Source organism: Ictalurus punctatus, chromosome 3, assembly GCF_001660625.3.
Source record: "Ictalurus punctatus breed USDA103 chromosome 3, Coco_2.0, whole genome shotgun sequence".
Lineage (NCBI taxonomy): Eukaryota > Metazoa > Chordata > Actinopteri > Siluriformes > Ictaluridae > Ictalurus > Ictalurus punctatus.
The window spans coordinates 13,126,343-13,153,977 of NC_030418.2; the positions used below are offsets into that span (position 1 = coordinate 13,126,343).

General features: G+C 39.4%; 1 protein-coding gene across 4 annotated transcripts in view; it reads left to right on the plus strand.

Moving 5' to 3' along the window:
- srbd1 (S1 RNA binding domain 1) overlaps nucleotides 1-27,635 on the plus strand; it is a 147,679-nt gene that overhangs the window by 26,475 nt on the left and 93,569 nt on the right. For all 4 annotated transcript variants that reach the window (XR_008396273.1, XM_017464862.3, XM_017464863.3 and 1 more), the window contains 4 exons: nucleotides 9,033-9,124; nucleotides 12,963-13,045; nucleotides 25,560-25,666; nucleotides 27,038-27,205. Coding sequence is in view for 3 of the 4 variants with exons in the window: in XM_017464862.3 (XP_017320351.1) it covers nucleotides 9,033-9,124; nucleotides 12,963-13,045; nucleotides 25,560-25,666; nucleotides 27,038-27,205 (450 nt within the window). In the remaining variant the exon portion in view is untranslated. The remainder of the gene's footprint in view (nucleotides 1-9,032; nucleotides 9,125-12,962; nucleotides 13,046-25,559; nucleotides 25,667-27,037; nucleotides 27,206-27,635) is intronic.

The window sequence follows — 27,635 nt, forward strand, 5'->3', positions numbered from 1 at the left end:
CCTTCATATTGCCAGTGGTCTTGTTGCTGATGTGTTGTGTTGTGTTTTTTTTTTTTTTTTTTTTTTTTTTTTGGGGGGGGTTGTGCTCGTCATTTTGTTTTGTTTTGTTCCAGTGAAGTCTGTCTTCAGGTAATTAATGCTCTTGGATTCTGGCCTGCTCTTGGTAGAATGAGCTCATTCATGGCTGCAAGGCCTGGGATGATGAGTATTTGGCATCAGTGAAATTCGTCTCTAGAACATGGGAGGTTTCTGGGTAGGGTGATTAGGTCAGTAAGGGATGGAGGATAATTATAGTCACATGCCGGCAGATATAGGCTCAGTTGAAGGTTGCATGTCTGAATTAGAAAGGACAACCAATTCAGGGGTTTCTCAAGAAATTGTCATGCTTTCTATTGCTTAAAACTTGTGTTATGGTTTCTGCTTTAATGAATGTAATAATTATTCGTATACATAATGAAAGTCAGCTCCGTTACATAAGTCGTTTCAAGAGCTTGGCTCAGTTTGGCACATTACCCATACTCATCCATGTTGTCACTATTTCCACCACTAAGTGAGCCATGTTTAAGTACCCTTGTCGAATTTGGTTACCCTTCTTACCTAGGCAACATGTGAGACAAGCCAGGACATATGGGCTGAGCTAAAAATAGTGCAGACCACTGATTGATCAAACATGTTCCCAAAGAGGTCCTCCTGTCCTGATTAAGGTCTCTGACTGGAATTCCTTCTTTCTTGGAACAAATAAAAATCCTCAGTAGTTTCTCACTATTTTAATTTTATGTGTCGTTTGAGAAAGTGTATCACCTTTATTAATACACACTGTTTCAAAGAGGATCAAATGTTTGCTTGTCCATATATGTCAAAAAAGCCAACAATTTCCATACGTTGTACTTATTTTTTCACATGACTGTATATATGTGTGTGTATATATATATATATATATATATATATATATATATATATATATATATATATATATATAATGGAAGCTTCTGCTCCCTCCACCCGAAAAACACCCACACATACTCACCCACACCTACATCCCCCACCGACCCCATCCCCACTTCGCCCACAAACACACACACACACACACAAAATAAAACATAATTAAGTGACATGAGACACTGTTAGCTGCTTGAGGTCAGCTGAAACCGAGATGGTGTCTATATTTAGAGGAAACTAACACACCTAAGGGAAAATAGAACAGGAAAATGGAAGGCAGAGCAGACTGCCCCCGAATTAAACACGTCTGAATTAATTAGCACGGCTGCTGGGGCAGCTGGATAACAGTCCGTGCTGAACCTGGCATGGATACATGGCCACAGTCATATTAATGCAAGGACATCGCTATGGCAGCGAGCAGAAGGATGTCCATACCCACTTTGCCATAAGAGAATGTAAAAACATCCACTCAATAACACAACCTACCTCTAAGCACTGGCTATGACCCTATAGGATTGACAGTCACTCAAAAAATACACACATTACACACATTTGTGTTGTGGTCTCTTAAGTCTGTCGTTGTCCCAGGGCAAAGTCAGAGTCAAGATCCTCATTAAGAGGAATGGTAGCCCTCTAAGAGCTCATACACCCACAGCCCTTGTCCATTTACTGACACTGAGATATAGATACACACTTTGATACCTTTCCCATGTTGCCAACAGCCTAAAACAAAAAGGCAAATTAAAATATGTCCATGGATTCTTTAGAGATGAGAACAGACAATATCATATTAATAATGGGTTCTGTGGGTTCAACCATAAAGTTAAGTACCATTATTATTCAACTATTAGTGTGCGTGCTTAAATAATTCCAAACCTACATCATCTTTGAAATTTTTCACCTCAACAAAAAAGGTGAAAACTCTTGCCAAGTGTGACAAGGATTTAGTCAAAAATTAATAAAGAATGGTGCTATTAAGAGGTACATTGGTTTTATACTACACTACAAAATAATTGTCGGCAAAGTTTACTTTCACGGTAATCCTTGATGTTTTATATGGCACAATTGGCTAATTAACCTTTCATTTTTAACATTTTTAAAGAATTTGTACATCCAATGTAATAAAAACTAAGGTTCCTGCTCATCAAATTGCACACAAATGCATGCCACTATAACCCACTGAAAATAGCAATTCCAAGTTAGCCATATACTAACCCTAAAAACCATGTTAATGAGTACTTCAGTTGACTTATGCAGTTGTGGCAGTGTGGTTTCCATGTGCATCGTTTTCTCCTCCAAAGGCAATAAACTTTAACTTCAAACCCCCACGCATATGCAAACAAGGCATGAAATGGGCAGCACAGTAATTGTGTTACTGGTAGGGACTGCTTCTAGACATTATAGCATCTGGGTATTTGACATCTGGGTTTAAGGTGACAAAAAGTTTGAAGTGACAGCTAGTTCACATGCCTAACTGACAAGAACCAATCAGTGCCAACGAGTGTCTATACTACACGGATTGTATACAACTAGTATTGTATATGTGGAAATGTACAGGACATTATGTTCGGGGAAAAAAAGTCCAGTAGATGCATATGCTAATATATTATATATTGTATTATCTCATTTATATATATATATATATATATATATATATATATATATATATATATATATATATATATATATATATATATATATATATCTATCTATCTATCTATCTATCTCTCTCTCAGTATCTCACAAAAGTGAGTACGACCCTCACATTTTTGTAAATATTTGATTATATCTTTTCATGTGACAACACTGGAAAAATTACAATTTGCTACAATGTAAAGTAGTGAGTGTACAGCTTGTGTAACAGTGTAAATTTGCTGTCCCCTCAAAATAACTCAACACACAGCCGTTAATGTCTAAACCGCTGGCAACAAAAGTAAGTACACCCCTAAGTGAAAATGACCAAATTGGGCCAAAGTGTCAATATTATGTGTGGCCACCATTATTTTCCAGCACTGTCTTAACCTTCTTGGGCATGGAGTTCACCAGAGCTTCACAGGTTGCCACTGGAGTCCTCTTCCACTCCTCCATGACGACATCAGGAAGCTGGTGGATGTTAGAAACCTTGTGGTCCTCCACCTTCCATTTGAGGATACCCCACAGATGCTCAAAAGGGTTTAGTCCATCACCTTCACCCTCAGCTTCTTTAGCAAGGCAGTGGTTGTCTTGCAGGTGTGTTTGGGGTCGTTATCATGCTGGAATACTGCCTTGTGGCCCAGTCTCCGAAGGGAGGATCATGCTCTGCTTCAGTATGTCACAGTACATGTTGGTATTCATGGTTCCCTCAATGAACTGTAGCTCCCCAGTGCCGGCAGCACTCATGCAGCCCCAGACCATGACACTCCCACCACCATGCTCGACTGTAGGCAAGACACACTTGTCTTTGTACTCCTCACCTGGTTGCCTCCACACACACTTGACACCATCTGAACCAAATAAGTTTATCTTGGTCTCATCAGACCACAGGACATGGTTCCAGTAATCCATGTCCTTAGTCTGCTTGTCTTCAGCAAACTGTTTGCGGGCTTTCTTGTGCATCATCTTTAGAAGAGGCTTCCTTCTGGGATGACAGCCATGCAGTCCAATTTGATGCAGTGTGCGGCGTATGGTCTGAGCACTGATAGGCTGACCCCCCACCCCTTCAACCTCTGCAGCAATGCTGGCAGCACTCATACGTCTATTTCCCAAATACAACCTCAGGATATGACGCTGAGCACGTGCACTCAACTTCTTTGGTCGACCATAGCAAGGCCTGTTCTGAGTGGAACCTGTCCTGTTAAAGTGCTGTATGGTCTTGGCCACCGTGCTGCAGCTCAGTGTCAGGGTCTTGGCAATCTTCTTATAGCCTAGGCCATCTTTATGTAGAGCAACAATTCTTTTTTTCAGATCCTCAGAGAGTTCTTTGCCATGAGGTGCCATGTTGAACTTCCAGTGACCAATATGAGGCAGTGTGAGAGCGATGACACCAAATTTAACACACCTGCTCCCCATTCACACCTGAGACCTTGTAACACTAACAAGTCACATGACACCAGGGAGGGAAAATGGCTAACTGGGCCCAATTTGGACATTTTCACCTAGGGGTGTACTCACTTGCCAGCGGTTTAGACATTATTGGCTATGTGTTGAGTTATTTTGAGGGGACAGCAAATTTACACTGTCACACAAGCTGTACACTCACTACTTTACATTGTAGCAAAGTGTCATTTCTTCAGTGTTGTCACATGAAAAGATATAATCAAATATTTACAAACATGCGAGGGGTGTACTCATTTTTGTGAGATACGCTCTCGCTCTATCTATCTATATCTATATCTATATATATATATATATATATATATATATATATATATATATATATATATATATATATATATATATATATATATATATACACACACACATACATACATACATACATACATACATACAGGTGCATCTCAAAAAAAATTTATATTGCTGAAATTTTTTTTTTTTTCCATGATTTAATTCAAAAAGTGGAATTTTCATATATTCTAGATTCATTACACAGATATTTCAGCCCTTTTTTGTTTTAATCTTTATGATTATGGCTTACAGCTCATGGAAATCAAAAATCCAGTATCTCAACATATTTTAATAAAGAATTTATTTGTAATGAATGTAGAATACATGAAGTATCACTTTTTGAATTAAATTAACTTTTCCACGATATTCACATTTTTTGAGATACACATTGTTTGTGTATGTATACATATGTGTAAATTAACACACACACAGTCGTGTGGTTATTCATGTCTTAGAGAATGTCATGCAAATTGTTGGCTTTTTGGACAAATTTGGAAAAGCAAACATTTGATCCTCTTTGAAACAGTACCTATTAATAAAGGTGATGCACGCTATCAAATGACATTTTGTTGTCATTTTCACGATTTAAATGAACAAAAAAACAGATCAGTCATATGGAAAAAGTAAGTACACCCCTACATTTATTACGCCTTCAAATCTATAAAATTAGAATCAGGTGTTCAAGATTGGGTGCCAGTGATTATAACCTGCTTAGGGAGTGCAAGTGGAACCTGACTTATTTATACCCCTCTCATATCTAGTGTCTGGTGTTCCCTTTGCTTTTGAGGTGTGTGGTGTCATCATGCCAAGATCTAAAGAGTTCTGGAAGCCCTTCAGATAAAGATTGTGGATGCCTATGACAGATAAGGGATTTAAAAAGGGATTTAAAAAGATCTTCAAATTATTTGAAATACATCATTCCACTGTAAGAAAAATAATCTACAAGTGACGCAGATTTCAAACAACTGCCAGTTTGTCCATGACTGGCTGACTCAGCAAATTCAGTCCAGGAGACCGTCTGATGCAAAAAAAAAGAAGTCTCCAAGAACCCCAAAAAATAAGTCTTGCAGCTGTTGGTGTCAAAGTGCATGCTTCTACAATCAGAAAGAGATTGCACAAATTTGACCTGAGAGGTGTGACAGGAAAAAGCCTCTGCAAAACTACAGTTTGCCTATGAGCATATAAGCAAAGACCAGGCCATTTGGAATAATGTGTTCTGGACAGACGAATCAAAGATGGGTATTTGGCCACAGTAACAGCAGACATGTTTGGTGCTGATTATAAAACACCTTATGGTTTGGGGTTTCTTCGCTGCCTCAGGGACTGGACAGCTTACATACTTTGATTCAACTATGAATTCTGCATCATATGAAAGAGTGCTTGAAGATAATGTGAGGTTATCTGTCCGAAAATTGAAGTTGAACCAGAAGTGGACCTTTCAACCGGAAAGGATCCTAAGTACACCAGCAAATCCAAAAAGGAATGGCTCAGAAAGAATGGAGGGGTATGGAATGGTCTAGCCAAAGCCTGGATTTGAATCCCATTGAAATGTTGTGGGGGGGATTTGAAATGGGCAGTACATGCAAGAAAACCCTCAAACTTCTTTGCAACTGAAAGAATATTGTAATAAAATTTGTAATTTTTACTGTGTTTTGTTTGTGTGTTATTGTGTGTTATGGTTTCCATTCTATTTATTTATATGGCATGGTTGTCACCCTGATGCCAGTCTACAACCCTGTCACTTAACCCTCATCAGCATCTTTATGTGTGTAAGAGAGGGGAAAAAAGAATTGCAAAAGTCAGATAGGTGTTATTAATTCTGGTAAATGTACTTATGTAGTCGTACTACATCTACAAATCCTGTAATGATTATTGTTTGTCACACTGTCTGTGTGTGGTGGTGTCTTATTAATGATCAACTCCACTGTGACCCTATACTGAAGGTCATATGCCAGGCCTTGTTAGCACAGTTTTCACAACGACATGTCGGCTGTAGAGAGGGGACAGATGTTGTGTTAAGATGTTCTGTTACAGGGGGGAAAAAAGAGGGGAGGGGAGAGGGGGGACTCTGGAGGAGAATAAAAAACAGACCACAGGTTCTTCTAGTGGAAGAGTCAAAGCCTCTGTCAGCTGTCATGGTTAAGATTCCATTAATTGAGTGAGATGACATAACGAGCCATGCTGAAGAAGGTGGAGGGGTTATAATGGTGATCTCAAAATTGTTTTGGCTCGTTTCAACTTTTTTTTTTTTTTAAATGATTTTCATGAAGGCTGTGAAAGGGTTGGTATCTAGCATTGACCTTGACCTTGTCTATGTACCCATAAAGGTAGTCTGGTTTTTGAGGAGTAGTAAACTTGCTTTTGGTAGCTGACCTTGACCTTGACTATGTATGTATGTTTTCAGGAAGTAATAAATGCTTTCTTTGGAATCTGGTTTTGACCTTGATTGTCCTTAAAGGTACAAACCCATTTTTTGAGTGAGAAATGCTGTTTTTGTGTGAAGGATTTTCAAGGTACTATAGACTATATATGTGCTGAAAATGATTATTTTAGAGTATATTTCAAAATCATGTTTGCATTATGGAGCTTACATGTTTATTTATTTATTTTTTAATTTTTAAAGATCAAGCATTCATTGCATGCTAATGTTTCTGCAAACCATACTTTACAATGATGGTTAATCGAATCTGTGTTCTACCATAAACAAAGCTGCAAGAAAATGGTGTTTTCGAGCATGAGTTACTACCAGAATTCTCCGCATGGGTTGGTCATGTTGCTGAATCACAGTCCTTTTGTTATTATGTCCTCTAGATGGCAGTGTTAGCTCAAGGTTTTTTTTTTTGTTTTTGTTTTTTTTTTCCCCCCCTAATGGCAGCATGACATGGTCATTAATCATTAATGAGTTTTCTTTGTAGCATTTACATACTACAGAGTGGTAAACATGTCTAGATGGTTCAACATTTTTTGTCAGGCTGAACACATTGGGTAAAACACTGCAACAGTTAGAGTAGGCAATAATCACCTATCACATTTTTACACTGCCTTTTAGAAGTGCACAATAATAGTGTTAATTTGACAGTAGGTGTGTGTATGTGTGTGTGTGTGTGTGTGTGAATATGTGTATATATATATATATATATAATATATATATATATATAAATAAATAAAATGATCTATTGATGTTTGTGTGTGCACATGCGCAGTGATATATTCATAATCTTATTATTGTCCAGCCCCACTATCAATTTACATTTATTCATTTAGCAGACGCTTTTATCCAAAGCGATTTACAAATGAGAAAATACAAACAAAGCAATATACCACGCAGAGAACAGTGCAAGTAGTGCTACTATACAAGATCCGTTATTTGAGTTCTAGAAGAAGCAAAGTGTGCAGAGTAGAGGTGTAAGTGCCAGAGTAAGTTTTTTTATTATTATTGTTATTTATTATGTATTTTATTTTATTTTATATGGGTTGGTTAGGTGTTCACGGAAGAGGTGGGTCTTTAGCTGTTTTTGGAAGATAGTGATAGATTCTGCGGTCCGGATTGAGGTTGGAAGTTCATTCCACCATTGAGGGACAGTTAGTTTGAAGGTTCTTGAAAGGAACATTGAGCCACGCTGAGAAGGCACTACTAAGCATCGGTCATTGATTGATCTGTACATGAAAATGGTGGTCTATGCCATTCATTTGCCATTCCATGTAGTTATATTCATTTAATATTTTGTATTTAAAAAAAAAAAAAAAAATATATATATATATATATATATATATATATATATATATATATATATATATATATATATATATATATATATATATATTTAGACTCTTTGGATAGATTCCTAACTTTGCATGAACAGAGTGAAGAAGACGACAGAGATATAGCTAAACACAGCACAGCAAAGTCCATGTATTAATCTCACATGTAGTCATGTAATCCATACTTGCACTTGATCAGAGGAGTTTACGTTTCCCTTTTTGAGTCTGTATTTGAGTCAATGTTTCATCCAAAAGTTCTTCTTAACTTTTTCATTGCAGCGTCTTTGTCGTCTTCGGTCTGCACATTAGGTGCCAAGAACTGGATTTCTCTAAAACTGCTTTGTGGTGAAAAGTATTTAAATAATGTAAAATATGTTTAATAATAAAAATAATAATAATAATTTAGTCTTGTAGAAATCCACAATAATCCTTTTAAATTACTGTTAAATTAATCAGTTGTATTCCTGAACAATAAACTGGATGTGTGTGGTATTAATCTTAATATTTTGCTTGTTGTATCGTACTTCATCAATTAATTAATAGTTGATGAATGAGTTACTCATTACCTTTTTAGTATTTTAGAAGTCAAACCATTTATTGTTATTAGGTAGTTGGTACCCTTTAGGTTTCATTTTAACAGCCTTAAAAGGTCTTTGATGGCCAAAGTAAACTGAGGAATATGTGATTTGTGTGTATCAGAAATACTGTGTGTATTTCTCAGAGTCGTGGTAGCTAAGCCCTGGGAGTGAGCACCTGTACGGTATGGGTTGAAGACATCTATGTGCTCTGTGGAAAATCTTTAAAGAGGCTTCTTGGTCTATCATTACACAGATTTTTTATAGAATCACTCGGGGGGGGGAGTTTATAAGAAGAAATGTTTTCATGAGATTTTGTTTTTTGTGTCCTTTTCAGATTTATGAACTGTAAACTGTATATTTGATTTTCAGTATCACTAATGAAGCTGGAGCATCGATCTACAGTGTCAGTCCAGAGGCAGTAAAAGAAATGCCAGACCTGGATCCAAACCTGAGGAGTGCAGGTAACTATTATTTAATTATTACTATTACTCTCTCTCTCTCTATCTCTCTCTCTCTCACCATTTTAACCAGCTTGACAGGAAAACTGCCAAATGTTTGTAATATAATATTAACATCAAAGTGTATTTCCAGTGAAGTTTTAAAATCTCACATTTCTTCTGAATTATAAGCCTGAGAGTTCCCTTCTATGCTAGGAAAGTAGCTCATCCAGATTTTTCCCTGCCTTTTTGGTCTAGTTCTGTCTTATGCTGCATTTGTGTGACAGTTGCCTCTAGGCCATGTTACACAATTACATCATGACCATGTTACACCATTACAACAGTCATCATTGACCGACCACCTCAAAGTTTTGCTTTTAACTTGGCCGTGCAGAACATAAATGTCTTACATTGTTTGCAGATCGTTTTTTGTTGTTATTCCTGGTCCGACTAGATCTGTGTAACTCATTATGTTACTGTAAAACAGGACTTTTCAAGCTTTGACTATGTTCTGGACCACACAGATGCTCAGTCTATAATCCCAAACACAAAATGCACACAGAAGGGTCTGGAAATGACTCAGATGCTCTCAAAAGCAGGATCCGAGAATTATTCCAGACTTCCTCTATAAAAGCAGTAAATCATCATAGCATTTATTGTACATTTTCTTCTGGTCAAGTGCAAGCGTGAACTGGGGAGCTATATTTATCCTTTTTACGAAAGCCATAAGAAATTGCAACATTGTGTGTGTGTGTGTGTGTGCGCACATTTGTGTGTTCCATGTTCTATTCATTGAATTCTGTAAGAATAGTAGTCCTCATTAATGTTAGCCTTCTCATTACACCCTCTTACAGTATCTGATTTCTCATCACTGTCTCTCTTTAAATAAGTTGGAGAGGCCGCTAATGTGTATGCCATGCAGCATTGGAGATAAATGGAAACTGAGTGAACTCCTTCATCTCTTTGCTCTAAACAGCTGAATTGCTGTGTTCAGTCAGTCAGCGCCTATGTGCTCAGTCAGTGATTGTGTTCAGTGAGTCAGTGCCTATGTGCTCAGTCAGTGGTTGTGTTCAGTCTGTCAGTGACTATTTGCTCAGCCAGTGATTGTGTTCAGTCTGTCAATGACTATTTGCTCAGTCAGTGATTGTGTTCAGTCTGTCAGTGACTATTTGCTCAGCCAGTGATTGTGTTCAGTCTGTCAGTGACTATTTGCTCAGCCAGTGATTGTGTTCAGTGAGTCAGCACCTATGTGCTCAGTCAGTGATTGTGTTCAGTCTGTCACTGACTGTTTGCTCAGCCAATGATTGTGCTCAGTCTTTCAGTGACTATGTGCTCAGTCAGTGATTGTGCTCAGTCAGTGAGTGACTGCGTGCTCAGTCAGTGATTATGTTCAGTCAGTCAGCGCCTATGTGCTCCGTCACTGATTGTGTTCAGTCAGTCAGTGACTATTTGCTCAGCCAGTGATTGTGCTCAGTCTGTCAGTGACTATTTGCTCAGCCAGTGATTGTGTTCAGCCAGTCAGTGACTATATGCTCAGTCAGCCACTATGTGCTCAGTCAGTTACTATGTGCTAGGTCAGGGACTATATGCTCAGTCAGTCAGCCAATGACTGTGTTCAGTCAGTTGATCACTATGCACTCAGTCAGTCATGGACTACGTGCTCCATCAGTCTGTGACTGTGCTCAGTCAGTTAGTGGCTATGTGCTCAGTCAGTTAGATCACTATTCCCTTAGTTAATCAGTGACTGAGAGCATAGTCATTGACTGACAAAGCGCATAGTGACCTGAGGGCATAGTCACAGATTGACTGTTCAACTGAATATGCCCTCAGTCAGTCAGTGTTTATGCCCTTGGTCAGTGACTGTGTTCAATCACTTGGTCACAGTGTGCTCAGATGTTTTGTTTTGCCACTTAATGCATGTGACCCTAAACAAGTAGTTATGTGAAAATTTAGCCAGTGTATGTGTAAATAGTTCGGCCAGTGTGTGAGTAAATCTAACTGGCTTTTATTAATTGTTACACATAGCATCTTAGCATTATGTTAATTGACACATTGATACTTATTTGATATTCTTGAGTACCTGTGTTAAAAAAAAAAAATCTGTTAGATGACTTTTACAAACCAAGTGTTTTTGTTTTTTTTAATGTTTCAATGCTTTATCATTGTGTGAATAGAGAACTGTGTCAGTGGGTTTCTGAATTGCAGACTGTAGATAATACCTGTAGTCTAGGTGTGACTGAGACTTTAAGTAGGTGATTGTGAGTGAAGGGTGGAGGTGGGATGCTGGATGATGATGATTGCCATGCCGTACTCGCTGCATCTCTGCATTAAGCTCAGTGGGAAGCTACTGCCTGCAATAATATTTGCACTGGGATAGAGTTTCAATCGGGCCTTGTACAGTACATACAAAAGCACCGCTTTCCCTTGTGCTCCGTAATGTGGACTGCGTTTCCAAGAAGTCAGACTGAAACCAGCTCTTGTTCCCTAACATCATTTCTCTAAGGGTTTATGTTCTGTGTGTCTGTCTTTTCCTCCCCAACCCCCTCCCCGCCCCCTCTAACAGATTTTTATATTCTTTGTCTTGGTCATGCCCAGTTAAAGCTGAAGCATTGCTGAGTCTCCCTGGTAGCCCTTAGTAAGGCTAAACAAAATTAATAAAAACAAGTGCATCCAACAGCTCATGCTACCCATGCTTATTATTAGCATCTGGGTCAATTGTATTGCCAAATTTAATAGAATTTTATGACTTGTACTGTACAGATTGTCAGATTTTTTTTCTTCTTAATTGAGTTATTTGGTCTTATTTGTCTGGACACATAAATTGTCTCCTGTCTTTGTTTAGATACTAAACTTATATAGTGACAATTGCATGTGTAGACTGCATGTGTAGACTGCACCCCCCCCCCCCCCCCCCCCAATCTCACTCTCGCTCTCTTTGTCTCACTCTCGCTCTCTATGTGTCACTCTCGCTCTCTTTGTCTCTCACTCACACGCTCTCGCTCTTTCTCTCTCTCTCTCACGCTCTCTCTCTCTCTCTCTCTCTCTCTCTCTCTCTCACACACACACACACACACACACACACACACACACACACACACATTCTAATGTATTTGGTTTGGTGCATGTGATGGCATAATCATCTGTAGCTCAGGCTGTTAAATGATCCTGTCATGTGTTCGCACTTAAACATCATAGCATGTTTGTTGATTTTTCCTTTCCAGCCACTCAGCCAAGACCCAGTCTGAAAGGCTTTTAAAAAGTTCCAATGTACTTTTGTTAACTTAAGGACATAGTAAAATTATACCTTGCTCCGTCTGATTAATTTACTGGGCTGTAATTAATTTGAACTGGTCAGCTGTATCTATATCAACAGCAGTGCATTAATTACTATACTGTGACATACCAGACAGATTAGTCTTGGAAGGAATTACAGTTAGTAGTTATAGTTTCTCTATACCTAGCTTTGCATTTTGTGTCTAACCTAAAATTTTATTGTATTTTATTTGCTTTTATTTTTTTTTTTAAATCCCTGTGTCACCCCATAGCAAACAGGGAAAATATATTTTCTCATTGCTTAATAGTGATGATAATAGTTTGTGGGTTGTAGAAGGCAGTTGTTGCACACGAGACTGTACAATAATTAGTTAACGAGAGTGGAATTCTGTGTGGAGTTTTTTACATTTAGCCTGGTGCCACAACAAAACAAAACAAAAAACATTTGCATGGCTAATTTATTCTAATTTAATTTGATCTGTTGGTTCATTAAAGGAGTAATTTCTGGTCCTTTGAGATTCCAGTTGATTGCCTGTGTCTTTCTGGCTGTTGCTGCCCTGACAGAGGTTTTTCCTGAATTTCTCCTCAGTGTCGATTGGAAGACGAGTTCAGGATCCTTTGGCTGAACTGGTCAAGATTGATCCTAAACACATCGGCATTGGTACTTACCAGGTCAGTGATGTGACTCGGACAGTACAGGCAGTATGGTTGAGTTGAATGGGAGTGGACTGTTTTTCCGACAAAAGAAGCAGCTTTTCATGTTTGATTTTGTTTTTAAATCTGTGCAATATTGCACTAAATAGAATATGTTAACACTGACATTTTTGCAAGTAGCCAAACCAAAGTATAGATTATGATTAATTAACTTCATGTAATCATTTAAATACTCTTTGTGTAGAAGGAATCAGTTAGACCAGGTATTGCATAAGGCCTCGACGACTTAAATGGTTAAATCCGTTAGCTTTAGGTATAATTCTACTTAAGTCTGTTTTATCCACTAATCTACCCACCAAAATGTTACTCACTAAAGACACCAAGAATTTGAGATTACAGTATTACATTGTTGTCTACACCATGATGTGATTTGGTGTTTCTTTAACTCTACTCAAAGCTAACAAGTAATCCTAGGCACCACACCAGCTGTCTAGGACTGGCTAGGATCTTAATTTTTGAGTAATAAACAGGAGTCAGCTGGACTAGGGAGCTAATCATGTTTTCTGTCTGTTTGCTTTTGCGGTCTCAAATTCGAACTAATCCATTTTCTGACACAATTAATTCAATTAAGTTTGCCGACAGCATCATATGTTGACTCAAGACCTGAGGCTATTTGTATCCTCTTTTCTCCCTCTTTCTCCCTTATTCTGTCCTGCTGTTCTGCATGCTTGCTTTCACTCATCCTCTCTTCTTGACTTTCATTAGAAAACATGGCCTTCAACTCTGGAGGACCTCTTGGCAAAATAAATGCAGATTAGTTCACTGTAGAAACAGTTTGTTGTACTTAGTAGGCTGGCAATTTAGAGGGAAGAATGTGTGTTTGTGTGTTCTTTGCTTGTAGTGTATGTGTTGTGTTTGAGTGTTCCTTCTAGATGAAAAACATACAGAAAATCTGTCCGCACCCGAGCAAAGGGGAAGGAAAGCAAGCATGTTTGTAATGTGAAAAGCATCAACTGTCCACAAGCACTGTAGCTTCAGGCCTATCTTCCTCTAAAAGGCATGTAAACTTAACGGCTGTTGGGGCGGCTGTTGAGGCGGCTGATGGTCGCGGCTGATGGTCGGCTGTTAGGGTGGCTGTTAGTCGGCTGTTCTCTAATGGTAGGCTTGGCGACTCAATATGCCGAATGAAGTTTCCTTGGGCAAGTCAAGTTGCTCCCGATGGCATGAAGCTCTGCTACCATTGGTGTGTGAATAGGTGAATGAAAACTAGTGTAGTGTAGGGCTTTGTAGAACCACTAACCACTAAAAGTGCTATGTATGTCTATATGTACAGTATCTCACAAAAGTGAGTACCCCTCACATTTTTGTCAATATTTGATTAAATCTTTTCATGTGACAACACTGAAGAAATGACACGTTGCTACAATGTAAAGTAGTGAGTGCACAGCTTGTATAACAGTGTAAATTTGTGACCCCTCAAAATAACTCAACACACAGCCATTAATGTCTAAACCACTGGCAACAAAAGTGAGTACACCCCTAAGTGAAACTGTCCAAATTGTGCCCAAAGTGTCAATATTTTGTGTGGCCACCATTATTTTCCAGCACTGCCTTAACCCTCTTGGGCATGGAGTTCACCAGAGCTTTACAGGTTGCCACTGGAGTCCTCTTCCACTCCATGACGACATCACGGAGCTGGTGGATGTTGGAGACCCTTTGCTTCTCCACCATCCGTTTGAGGATGCCCCACAGATGCTCAATAGGGTTTAGGTCTGGAGACATGCTTGGCCAGTCCATCACCTTCAGCCTCAGCTTCTTTAGCAAGGCAGTGGTTGTCTTGGAGGTGTGTTTGGGGTCGTTATCATGCTGGAATACTGCATACTGCTCATGCTCTGCTTCAGTATGTCACAGTACATGTTGGCATTCATGGTTCCTTCAATGAACTGTAGCTCCCCAGTGCCAGCAGCCCCAGACCATGACATGCCCACTACCATGCTTGACTGTAGGCAAGACACACTTGTCTTTGTAATCCTCACCTGGGTGCCACCACACACTTGACACCATCTGAACCAAAAAAGTTTATCTTGGTCTCATCAGACCACAGGACATGGTTCCAGTAATCCATGTCCTTAGTCTGCTTGTCTTCAACAAACTGTTTGCAGGCTTTCTTGTGCATCATCTTTAGAAGAGGCTTCCTTCTGGGACGACAGCCATGCAGACCAATTTGATGCAGTGTGCGGCGTATGGTCTGAGCACTGACAGGCTGACTCCCACCCCTTCAACCTCTGCAGCAATGCTGGCAGCACTCATACATCTATTTCCCAAAGACAACCTCTGGATATGATGCTGAGCACATGCACTCAACTTCTTTGGTCGACCATAGAATTTTGTGAGATACTGTATGTATGTATGTATATGATTGATTGGTATCCTTCCGTCTTCGGGAGACGATGGTGTAGCATCCGTTTCGGGTGAATTTATTTGCACTTTCTCGAGTGGCTGTACAAGCCAACCTGTGAGTGGCAGTCCCGCTTGCAGTTGCCGCAGACAAATTGAGTCGCACACTGTGGCTGAAATTGCCACGCCTTCCTCCTGTCTCTCTTGTCAGCAAGGTGCTTAAACCTGTCCTTTTCCACTTTCTGAGTGCCCAAGTCTAACGGCAAAACGCCAGGGTGTACGGTCTTCAGCGCTGGATTCCCACAAACTAGGGTTGATCCCGCATAATCTCATGTCATTCTTGCAGACATCTTTGAATTGCAGTCGGGTTTGCCAGTTTGCCGTGAACCCTCAGACTGCTCACCATACAGAAGATCTTTGGGAATGCGACCTGGATCCATTCTTCCTCTTTTGTGTGTGTATGTATGTGTGTATATATATATATATATATATATATATATATATATATATATATATATATATATATATATATATATATATATATATATATATATATACAGTATGCAGTATATATATATATGTGTGTGTGTGTGTGTGTGTATGTGTATATATGTATATGTGTGTGTGTGTATGTATAAATGTTGTCAGTTCTGTTAGTTATATTTTGACTTACCCATGATGCTCGCACCACACATGCATGAGTGCACAGTGATGCGCACACATGCAGACAGTCTGTTCAGTAGTACGAGTGTCTTTGGTCCGTCCCATAATTGAATGTTGCACTCTTTTGCTGAAGTTCCCCTGAACGCACACACATCTGTCAGCACTCAGCGTTTATTTACCCTGCCATATGATCTGGGTAGGGAGAAAGCAACACGAGCTGCCTCTCCTCTGCATTGACATGCTGAGTGATGAGAGTGGCTGCTTTTGTGTGCAGTAGGTCAGCGTAGAAAATCTTTTTCTCTGTTTTGAACATAGGACCATATTACTTGTGCAAAAATCCTCTATGCTCCCGTTTGCCATTTTAGCTTATACTTGATATTCAATGTGGATGAATATTGTTAAGGCATGACCTCTACCTCACCAGATGCACCTGGAACAGCAGATTAATGTTATGTAAGCCTTTATGAACTTCATGTAAAATCCTCTATATGCATGGCTTTTTTTTTTAAACTGATTTTGTACCGGCTTGTGGTTGATGATCTGTTCCACATCCCCGTGCTTCTGTCAGTGTTGTGGCTTGTCACAGGAGGTGGGGCGTCCTGCATTTTGGTTTATATAGTGAACTGTCAGTCATTGTGAGAAAGGTAGAGTGAGTGTGTTCAGATTTCCTTAGCCTCTTAAAAGTCCCAGAGGGCACATTTTACCATCTTACCCAGCTGTGTGGAAAAACACCACACACAACCCCGGATATTAAAGGAGCTGTCACTCTCCTACTAGCCTTCTCTCTCTCTCACTCACACTCTCTCTCTCTCTCTCTGTATAATTATCTATGTATGCAAAACTCTTACACTCCTCGATGAGCGCAAAACACAGCTCTCTTAAATTAGGTGTCGATGTACGTCTATGTAGAGGGAAATATTATCGTCTACATTGCAGAGCAAAGCATACTCAAGCATAATTTTTTTGTAATTAAAATTGATTGAAATCACCGGCCTCAGGAAATTACCGGTCTCTGTCTTTTAGGCAGGCATTTGGATGATTCAAACGGAGTAAAGAAAAAACTGCAGTAAAGGTTGCCCTAAATGATACTAAGAAGAAAATCCTATAAGCTTTTTTTTGTGTGTGTGTGTGACTGTTGAGACAGGTTTTGCTGTGGGACAGATTAGAAAAAGAGCTCGAGCAAGCTGAGAAGGTGATGTCACTCCAGTAAATGCCAGCTTCCTTTTTGTAATGGGTCTTAGCGATTTGCTCCCTGCAAAAATCTTTTCCCCCAAGGCAAGAGAAGGAAATGGGGGGAAGAGTACCGATTGACATTAAGTTGACAGATGACGATGATGTTGATGGATAGTTACGATTTAGTGTAGCGTGGGAAAGTGAATGATGTGAGTGAATGATGTTCACCTTCACCTGCCTTAGACACGTGATTTCGTCTCTGTCTGTGTCTACAGGCTGTTAAAAATGTTGCTGGCTTTTCCAGGCAATAATATCAATATTTTATATATAACATATTATATTCATAGGCTGCCGTTGTTCTGATTTGCTCAGTATAACAGAAACTTGAAACTTTGTTGTGCACATCAACTTTTTACATTGAACAAAAACGCGTCTTTTAATTAGCTAGCTCGCCCTGTGATTCTGCTTAATTCTGCGCCAGTCTGTTCATACGTCACCGATGCAAAGTTCTGGTTGAAGTGGAAAGATTTGCTTCTTAATAATCTCACAGCACACTGCTCATGTCGGATGGTGAATTGAATTGTTTCCCTGAAGGTCCGCTCAGTCTCCAGGCTGATAGTAGCATGCAAACCCATTAACTCTAGCTACTTAGCTAACAGAAAGTATAGAGAACAACAATGACAAAAAAAAATCACCTCTGGTGCATTTATATTACCTAATCTGTGTTCTTTGTGTATTTTGTTATCTGATCGTTTTTTTGTTTTTTTTCCCCCAGTATTTTGTTCTCTAGTCTGTCAAAAACACTTGGTACTCACCAGATAAGGATACCCTAGCAGCTCAAACACAGCGCAAAGGGTAAAAAGACAGGTCAGGGAAATTTACACACACCGACAGGGAGCAGATGACTTGAATGACTTACTCTCACTCTATGTAACTTGAGGGGTTTTTTTTGTGGCTTTTTTTAAATATCCCCACTTCTGTAAACGGTATTTAGTGAGCACAAAGGTGGCGGGTCTGAGCATGCACAGCAGTATCAGCGAGCATGGTCATTAAAATGAAGATGAGGTGCCTTGAATTGCACCTTGTGAACACGGAGCAGTAACGCGAGTGTGCAGAGAACTGTCGCACACGAGAGCACTTTGGTTCTGCGACATGCATTTCCTTTCCTCTCAATTCATGGCACCTTGCGCTCATTTTAATGATCACGCTTACTGACGGCTCAGGTCAGCCGTCTTCACGCCCTTTATTAAAGATATTGTTTAAATGGCATAACATATTCAACATAAAACTTGGCGCGAGGAGTTTATTGCTAGCAGCAGATGGCAGCAACTAACAGAAACAGTGATGAACAAAGTGTTCCCTCATTGCTTAATATTAAGTAGGCTACTTATTTCAGTATTAATATTGACAAGTAAGTTGTATTGATGCATGACTGGTATGCAGCATTTAGCTTGTTGTATTTATGCCCATATGTACGATTTCTACAATTAATTACGGCAGTTCTGGTTTGAGGAACCTATGCTAATATTGACAAGGTTTCTCCATCTACCGCAATGCTATCCTTGCTGTGTCTCCCAACAAGTGTCAGGATGAGCTCAGCTGTTTTTTGCTCTCCTGCATTTGGGTCTTTCATGTTTTGCTGAAAGCGCAGGTCTCTGGTTACGCAGAAGGCAAAGGGTTGGGAGGTATGTAAAGGGATCCCCCAATCAAACATCTTTTGTGTTTTCATCTCTCTCTGGGAAGTGTGTTTTCGGAGCCTGCAGCTGGTTAGATTCGTGTTGGGTCGCGAGGGAGAGGGAGAGGAGAGCAGCGCACTGATTGACATCTTAGAATGGCAGGTTTTCATGAAAAAGCTGTTAACTGGGCCGAGTGCGGACAGAAACACTTTGTTCTGGCACTGGGGCCCATCCAAGCCAAATAGGACCTTGCACCTGAATTTAATCGTGCCTGTGCGTGTGTGTGAGTGTGTGTAAGTGTAAGAGTCTCTCAGAAGCCTGCTGGAGGTGAAGCAGAGTGTGGAGAGTGTGTCTTCAACGTATGTGTTTTTTTTAGGGCTGGCCTTTCCCTTGTGCTGCGTGAATTATTTGTGTTAAAGCAGTGTAGTATGTGTGTGTGTGTATGTGTGTGTGTATGTGTGTGTGTATATATATATATATATATATATATATATATATATATATATATATATATATATATATATATATATATATATAAAATATGTATGTGTATGTATGTGTGTATATATATATATATATATATATATATATATATATATATATATATATATATATATATATATATAATGTGTGTGAATATAAATAATATGAGGAAAACCGGACAGGCGAATAAAATGTATGCGCTCAAAAGGTATGCAGACTCACACCAGCGTTTCTCTTCTTATTCCCAGATGTCTTAATTGAGTTTGGGCTGTTTTGTCTTCAGGGCAGCCACTCTGCACAGATATGTTGGAGCTCAGCTGTCAGCCTTCTGTTCCAATGTGAACAAGGAAGAGAGGAGCTGTGAGAGTTAGTGAGTGAGTGGATAGAAGAAAAGATCATTATCGTTTTTAAGTCAGCCTAGTGTTTATCTAAGTACAGATAGATTTTTTTTGGATACCATAGTTTGGACAGTCTACCCTGCAATTTTGAAACTACAGTACTTTGAGTACTGCATATGGATGTATTAGGGCCTGTACAACAAAACTACGTTGTAGACCTTTAGGTTCACTGTCTGGTGTTCAAACTTCATTTTATTATGCAGACCCTGAGCCTTTTTTGTTTTTTTTTACTTTGTAATCACGGGTGTACCACGCCCCTGTCTATTTTTTGTGCAGCTTTGTTCAGTCAGGAGTGATACGTCTTGGATACCGTTACTCTTGTGCTCCCAACCCTGGAGTGACAGACAGCCCGCCAACAGACACAGATCACTGCCAGTTCTCTTGCTTGATCATATGCTGTCTTTGTGGGTTTTTCTCCCCAGTATGTTACTGCTAATATTCACAGTGGGGTTGTCCAAGCTCATAAATTAGCACACCCCTGCGCATAACTGCCCGTAACTGCCTTCTAAAATAGTTTGTTGTCTATCATGATTGATGGTGTCCTAATTGGCGTGCATTCCTATGCCGCTGTGCCTGAAGGCGACATTTTTGGGTGTCTTCCTCTTGTAGTCTGCTCAAGGACTGTGAGAATTTTCGCTTCATCCGTGCCTGAGGCCCTGTGCAGCCAAATGGCTGCCAAGTAGCTAGCCCTAGGGGTAGGGTGCAACTATCTGGGAACCTGTCCACACACTTCTCAGGTTGCATCCCACCACTAAGGAGCTGCAGTTTTTTTAGGTCACGAACTAGGAAATACTGGTTATGCTTTGTGGAAAATCCCTTGAGGGTGTGTTTAAGTATTGCTGATCTGCTGTCAGTCAACTTACCTGAGGGGGGGGGGTGTTTGGGGCGTGGGGGTGTCTAGTATCACAGTTGTGCATTGCATCTAGATTAGCGTTCAATGATATGTGGCAATAATGTATCAATGTTAAGTCTTTTTTTTTGTATCTTTATTATTCTGTATTTCTAATGCAATATATTGTTGGATACTCACTTATCTCGCTAATACCTCTCTAAGATATTATAATCAATTATGTATGAAAATGTATTAATCACAATCAAACTCCAAACGTTTTAATTACAGCAGCTCCTCCTCTTTAAATAGTGTTAAAACTATGCATTTAGTTTCCTTCCTCTTTCCCCAATATACATTCCAAAAGCATTCTTGCATAACTGTCACCTCTCTAAAGTTACAATGGGAGTGTGTGGGTTGCTCAATGGTATTTTACAGGGGTGCTTTCCCTCACATGAATGCTGTTCTTGTGTGAAAAACTGTATGGCATTACAGGTGTTTTCCAGTAACGGGTACCATTAGAAAATCATAGTTATACAGCTAAATATTTTGCCTTTTCCCCCTTCTTTTGCAGATGTTACTCTAATCTAATCTGTATACAGCTGCAGTTGACTGTTATAGCCACTAGAGGCAAAGTAAAAATGCCTATAGCATTAAATGAAGCTTAAGATCTTTCATTTTATGCCTCTCAGAGGGCCTCTGTTGCTGGGTCTTAATGTCACTACAGCAATGAAAATGACGAATGACTAATGGTATCCTAGTCTGAGCTAAAAGAAAATGCACATGTTGGACAGTGGTGGAACAATTATGCAGATGATTAGTGTCACAAACTTGAGTTTCTGGACTACAAAGAATAAGCATTTGTATTCAGATAAGATTAGATTTATCTGCTGCGAGACAATATTTTGTTCATCTTTACACTGGAGCATCCATTTTAAGTCATAGACATAGGTTTCTCAAAATGTTCTGCTTACCTACTGCCTCTTCTGCCACACTGCCACTTTTTCAGTGTTCAATTATTTCTTAGTCTTAAGATCCACAGAATTACAGAACTATAGCATCTTCCTCCTGTTTTAGTCCTTGAGTCCTTTGATTCCAATTCACTGCTATTTGGATTGGGTTTATTGTAGTGACTCATCTTTAAATCTGTTACCACGTCTATGGTTGTCAAATGGTGTCCATTAAAATCTCTGGTGAAATGTGCAGGCCTCCCAAAGCATCTCAATGTCCGGTCTTCCTCCCTAGTTGGACAGGAGCATGATGATGCTATATCAACAGTTGATTTTTTATTTATTTATTTTTTTTTTTCCCAGGCTGAATTTAAACAGGCATGTTCAACTCTGCCCTCAGTGTTGTGGTTGTCTCTGGTGGAGCCAGGATGCACTGTGACAGGATGCAGCGGCCCATGAGTGGCCTCACCATCTTCTGTATGCCTTTCTGCCTGAACAGAATTTAGCAAGTAGGCTTCAGAGCCCTGCTCAAAGCCCCACATGGCAAGCAACGCCTTTCACTGCTGATTGGAACACTACGATAGCTTCCTCCCTAACAAGATCTACAATCCCAAATGAATGGAGTGATAAACACTAGAGCCCCTAGTACACAGACTTTGCCAGAGCCATATCTCCCTGCAGCTATAACCTGGTTTCCCATTGAAGCTAAGCAGGGTTGAGCCTGGCCAGTACCTGGATGGAGACCTCCTGGGGAAAACTAAGGTTGCTGCTGGAAGTGGTATTAGTGAGGCCAGCAGGGGGCGGTCACCCTGTGGTCTGTGTGGGGTCTAATGCCCCAGCATAGTGACAGGGACACTATACTGTAAAACAGCACCGTCTTTCAGATGAGATGTTAAACCACGGTCCTGACTCTCTGAGGTCATTAAAAATCCCAGGACACTTATCGTAAAAGAGTAGGGGTGTAACCCCCGGTGTCCTGGTGAAATTCCCCCATTGGCCTTTCTCTATTATGGCCCTTAATAATCTCCATCTCTGAATTGGCTACATCACTCTTCTCTCCTCTCCACTAATAGCTGGTGTGTGGTGGGCGTTCTGGTGCACTATGGCTGCCGTCGCATCATCCAGGTGGATGCTACACACTATTGGTGGTTGAGGAGATTTCCTCCCCGCTCCCCAATACTATGTAAAGTGCTTTAAGTGTCTAGAAAAGCACTATATAAATGTAACTGTAACTAACTAACTGCCTAGAATAGGCCTTTTTACCAAAATTTAGTGACTGGGTAAGGAGCGCATTAGACAAAGAAGGCCAAGGATAAATCTCAACATGATGCTACCACCGCACTGCTTCATTGTGGGAATGGTCTTCTTGGAGTATTGAGCAGTGCTGGGTTTCCACCAAATGTTGTGCTCCAGATCAGAGAACCAGACCAGACAATCACCTCCTCATGATAGTGCCATTTAAAAAAATAAATAATGTATCTATTAGTGTTTCAAAGCTTGGAATTTTAAAAGAATACATAAATGCTGACTGATACTTTTGCAGAATATTGTCCCTGACTTTGATAGCTCCTTGGTCTTCAGGATGATGTTTGTTTAGGCATGTTCTCTAACAAATTCAAGAGCTTTCCAGGAACAAACAGGTACACTTGTGCAAGGTGCTTTATATTAGAATATTGTGTTTGCTGATGTACTTCTAGGGGTACGTTTGCCTCGCACCTCCGGGGTTGGGGGCTCAAATCCTGCCTCTGGCCTGGGGGTTTCCTCTGGGTTCTCCGGGTTTTCTCCACCAGTTCAAAGACATGCGTTGTAGGCAGATTGGCATTTCCAAATTGTCCATAGTGTGTGAATGGGTTGAGTTGGCACCGCATCCAGGGTGTCCCCCGCCTTGGATGGATGGATGTTCTTTTGGTTTTCTTAGCATCATATAATTAAGTCGACTACACTGCAATTTGTTATTTGGGCACGACTAGAAAAACAATATATCCATGCTTCGATTATTAACATGCATAGAATTCAAGTATATGATTAAAATTAATCTGCCTCCATCTCCAGTAATCATCCTACAAGTAAACCACTGTATCGGAATTGGAAAACTTTATGTATTATTCCTGTCCATTTGAAATTGCTCCATTTGCCCATGAATGTGTGTATGTGAGTTCGAATGTGTATATTATATTCATTGAATTCATTATGGTCTTCTCAGTATCTTTTTAATACAGTGAAATTCCTGTCTTTGGTTGCTTATAACTTTTTTATTTAACTTTTATTCACAAAGCCTAGTTGAGATTTGTTATTGAGCTTATTACAAAAATGTATTTGTATTCGTGCAAGCCCAACAATACGTGTTTGCACACACTTAGACACACCAGAGCACACAAAACGGAATTTGGCATTAGATTTGTTTACACTCGTACTACCACACTTCTTTCACACATCCTGTTTCTTTAGGTTTGTGTTTTTGCACTGTAATAAAAATCACTTCTGTTGGACTTCCCCCAAATGAAAACTGATTACAGGAGCCAGGTCCTAGATTCATCACTCTTGTATGTTCTCTCTAGTTTTAGCAGTCTTTCATGTGATGACTCTAATTTGTGGCACAGAGGTCATCTTTAACCGATATGTGTATCTGGCTGGGGGGATTCGCACCATCAAATGAATTAAACTCTGCATATGTATGTGAAAGCAACTTTAGTCATTAAGGAAATAAAATGTCTTGAAACCCACCTTCTTCTTGGTGAGATATTGTGAGACTTTCTCATTTGTAAGTCGCTTTGGATAAAAGCGTCTGCTAAGTGAATAAATGTAAATGTAAATGTATTGTAGTGGCAGTGGTTCTCAAAGTGAGGGCCCTGTAATTTATTTATTTATTAGTAATTTATTTATTTATTATTTATTACATTATTATATTTATTTAGTTATAGTTATTTGGCAGTTTGACTGACCCCCGAATTTAATTGTTTTCATCCAAATCTTAATAAATCAAACACAATTTCAGGCACTATTAATAATCTCAACTTGGACCTAATGTGTTCTGTTGCCAGTAATTTCAGGAATAAAATAATCAAATTATTATTATAAACATTTAAATAATGAGCCTAATATTTGAATAGTTTGGAGGGGGTCTGTGAAATTTATTTTACAGTTTTGCTGGCTGCATTGCCATTATACCAAGACTTCTATCACTGGGTAACATCTTCCATATGGTTATAGGTCCTTTCACAATACAAGGTCTGGTCAGAATTCACCACTTGGTACTAATTTTTGACAGTTTTGGATTCTGGTTTGTGGTTTGCTTCCCTATGAATCCCATTCCCGTTTTTTTTTTAAAAAGGCCTCCGAAGTGTGAATAGTTCGGTTGGATTAACTTTATCAATTCCCTGCGCTTAATGGAAAACCCCTGTGAGTGGACTTTGAAGTGTCATAGGCTCTTTCCAATGAAAACAGGCTCTGAACGTCTCTCCATCTCTCTTGAGACAAAGAGATCCACACTCTGCTGCTTTTCTTGTCTCTCCTCTCAAACCAGTACTAAAACCACAAGGTATTCAGGTTCAGATCTGACCATGACTAAACAACAGTGGCCTTGTGGAAAGTCTTATTTTTTTGGAATGTGATTTTGTCGAGATGTAATAGCTTTCAGATAATCCCACCCCTTTTAGAAGGATCTCAGTATAGTTACATAGTTCAATATTGCAATATAGACCTTTTGTGTATTGAAGTGGAAAATGTTCTGGTAGCATTGCTCTTGTAATGAAAAAAACAAACTTGTCTGTGTATAAGTAATCATACTAATTATATTATAATTATAATCATCTAATTAATCATAAGAAAGGTTTGTTTGCGAATCAAAAATCTTTTAAAGGATCAACAGTCCTCTCTTAAGTCACTGACTGATTGAGGAGGCTGTCTTTAATGCATACAGCAACACACACATGCACACATGTAAAGCCAGGTCCCTCTTTCTAGCACGACGTGTCGCAGACCTTGTTGAGGACGGCACTGGACGGTGTGGTGCAGGAGTGTGTGAGCTTCGTGGGAGTGGACATCAACATCTGCTCCGAGACGTTGATGAGGTACATACCAAATAGTTTCCAGCAGCAGTCACAACATGGCAACTTCACACTCGCCTCCCCACTACTGCGTACTGCTCTGTTTAGTCTGACACCCCACTCAGGCCAAGCCAGACTGTAGTCATGCACACCTACACACCCACACACACACACACACACACACACTTTAATTCATTTTTTGGTCACATAATTGTTTTCTGTTTTTCACATACAATCTCTGTTTCCAATGAAAGTAGTTTAGTATTTTTAAACTATACAGATTCCCACAGTGATGAATTATTATTATTATTATTTTTAAATAGATATTTAGTATTCACTCATACATACATGCTAATTGTACAAGCATGAAAACGGTACATTTTGTTCTGTACACATGATCTTGAGCTCCACAAACTTGTGAATGTATAAACTTTTATAATGCTGTAATGGTCAAATGAGCAAACACACACACAGGCACTACTGTTTATTGTGCCTTTTTACTCAGTTACTCTCGGGAATAAGTTCAGAGCTAATAGCAAAATGTTTACTTTTCTTTGAACTGCAGCTTATATTAATACAAATCCAGACCGGAATGCCAGTCAAGCTCCCATTTCTGTATGCCTCTCTGTCTTAACCCTTAATGTTTTCTGTGCTCACCACAAACACACAGACAGTACACCAGAAAATGCAGGCTAAATACTCGGTGCTTTTTATTGAAATTGGTCAAACTCATGATATTGGATTTGAAAACTGTATCGTGTCATCTAGGGCCAGTAGTGGTCAATTGTGAGGCAGGCAGAGATCAGGTCATTTGTTTACCTGACTTTAAATGAGCTCTTAGCTCTAGACTCGCACACACTCTGCACATTCACAGCTCGAATGTAATACAGGCCTTATTTATAAGTGATGACATACTATGTTTATATAGCTGCTTTTGGAAGGAGCTGCCACTTTAAATTCCCCACACTGTCACCAAAACTTTAGAAGCCTGCCTGTTAGAAATAAAAAGGTCACAAAGATTATTAAGATCTTAGGAAAAGATCTTAGGGAACCTTTCGGTAACTGCTCTGGAAAATGTTCTCAATATTTGTACTAATATTTCACACGTGAATATGTAAGGATTTGATTAGTATGAAATAGAATTTCCATACCCTTGGGTGGACTTTCAAAGTGCAATGTTCACTCAGGATATATAGTATAAGGGAAGTATTGACATCTGTGGCGGTGACTAATTCTAAAAACAAGCTGGATTTCAAAGTTGCAGTTAGATGAGAAATGCATAAAATGGAAAGTCAGTGCCTACTAATTATTCCTGAATTTTCAAAGGTCCATTGAATGTTGAAAGCCACAGAAGAAGCAAAGGAAGTTTTTTTTTTTGTGTGTGTGTTTTTGTAGACATGTTGCAGGTCTGAATGCAGGCCGGGCACGAAGCGTAGTGGAGTGGAGGGAAAAGAATGGGCCTTTTTTCAACCGAGAACAACTGAAGCTGGTCAAAGGCCTTGGCCCAAAGAGCTTCCAGCAATCTGCCGGCTTCATCCGCATCAACCCAGAGACCGCACACAGGTACCAGTGCTAATGCTAATACATGATCTCTGACTAGGCTTTTCTGCACATCAGGGCTCTACAGTGTGACCATTTCACTCACATTTGTGACTGAAAAGTACTTTGTACGACTGTGAATAAATATTTAGTCGTACCGGTGCGATTGACCTGTTTGGGGTTGTATAATACAATCGGAATCAAAACTACAGGAAGTCAAAATGTGACTGAGATATCACCAGAAAAGTTAACTCCAGTTTCCAATGAAATAATGCTTCATTACCATGGGTTGCATTTAATATCAATTTTACATTAAGCTTAGTAAGCTATTATCCTTTTTCCTAATATGGATAATTTTTTTTGTTAGTCTATTTTTAATTAGGACTCTATTTAAGATATTTAAAAATAAATATTTTATTCTGGTTATTTATCAATTAACCAACAGTATTTTTCA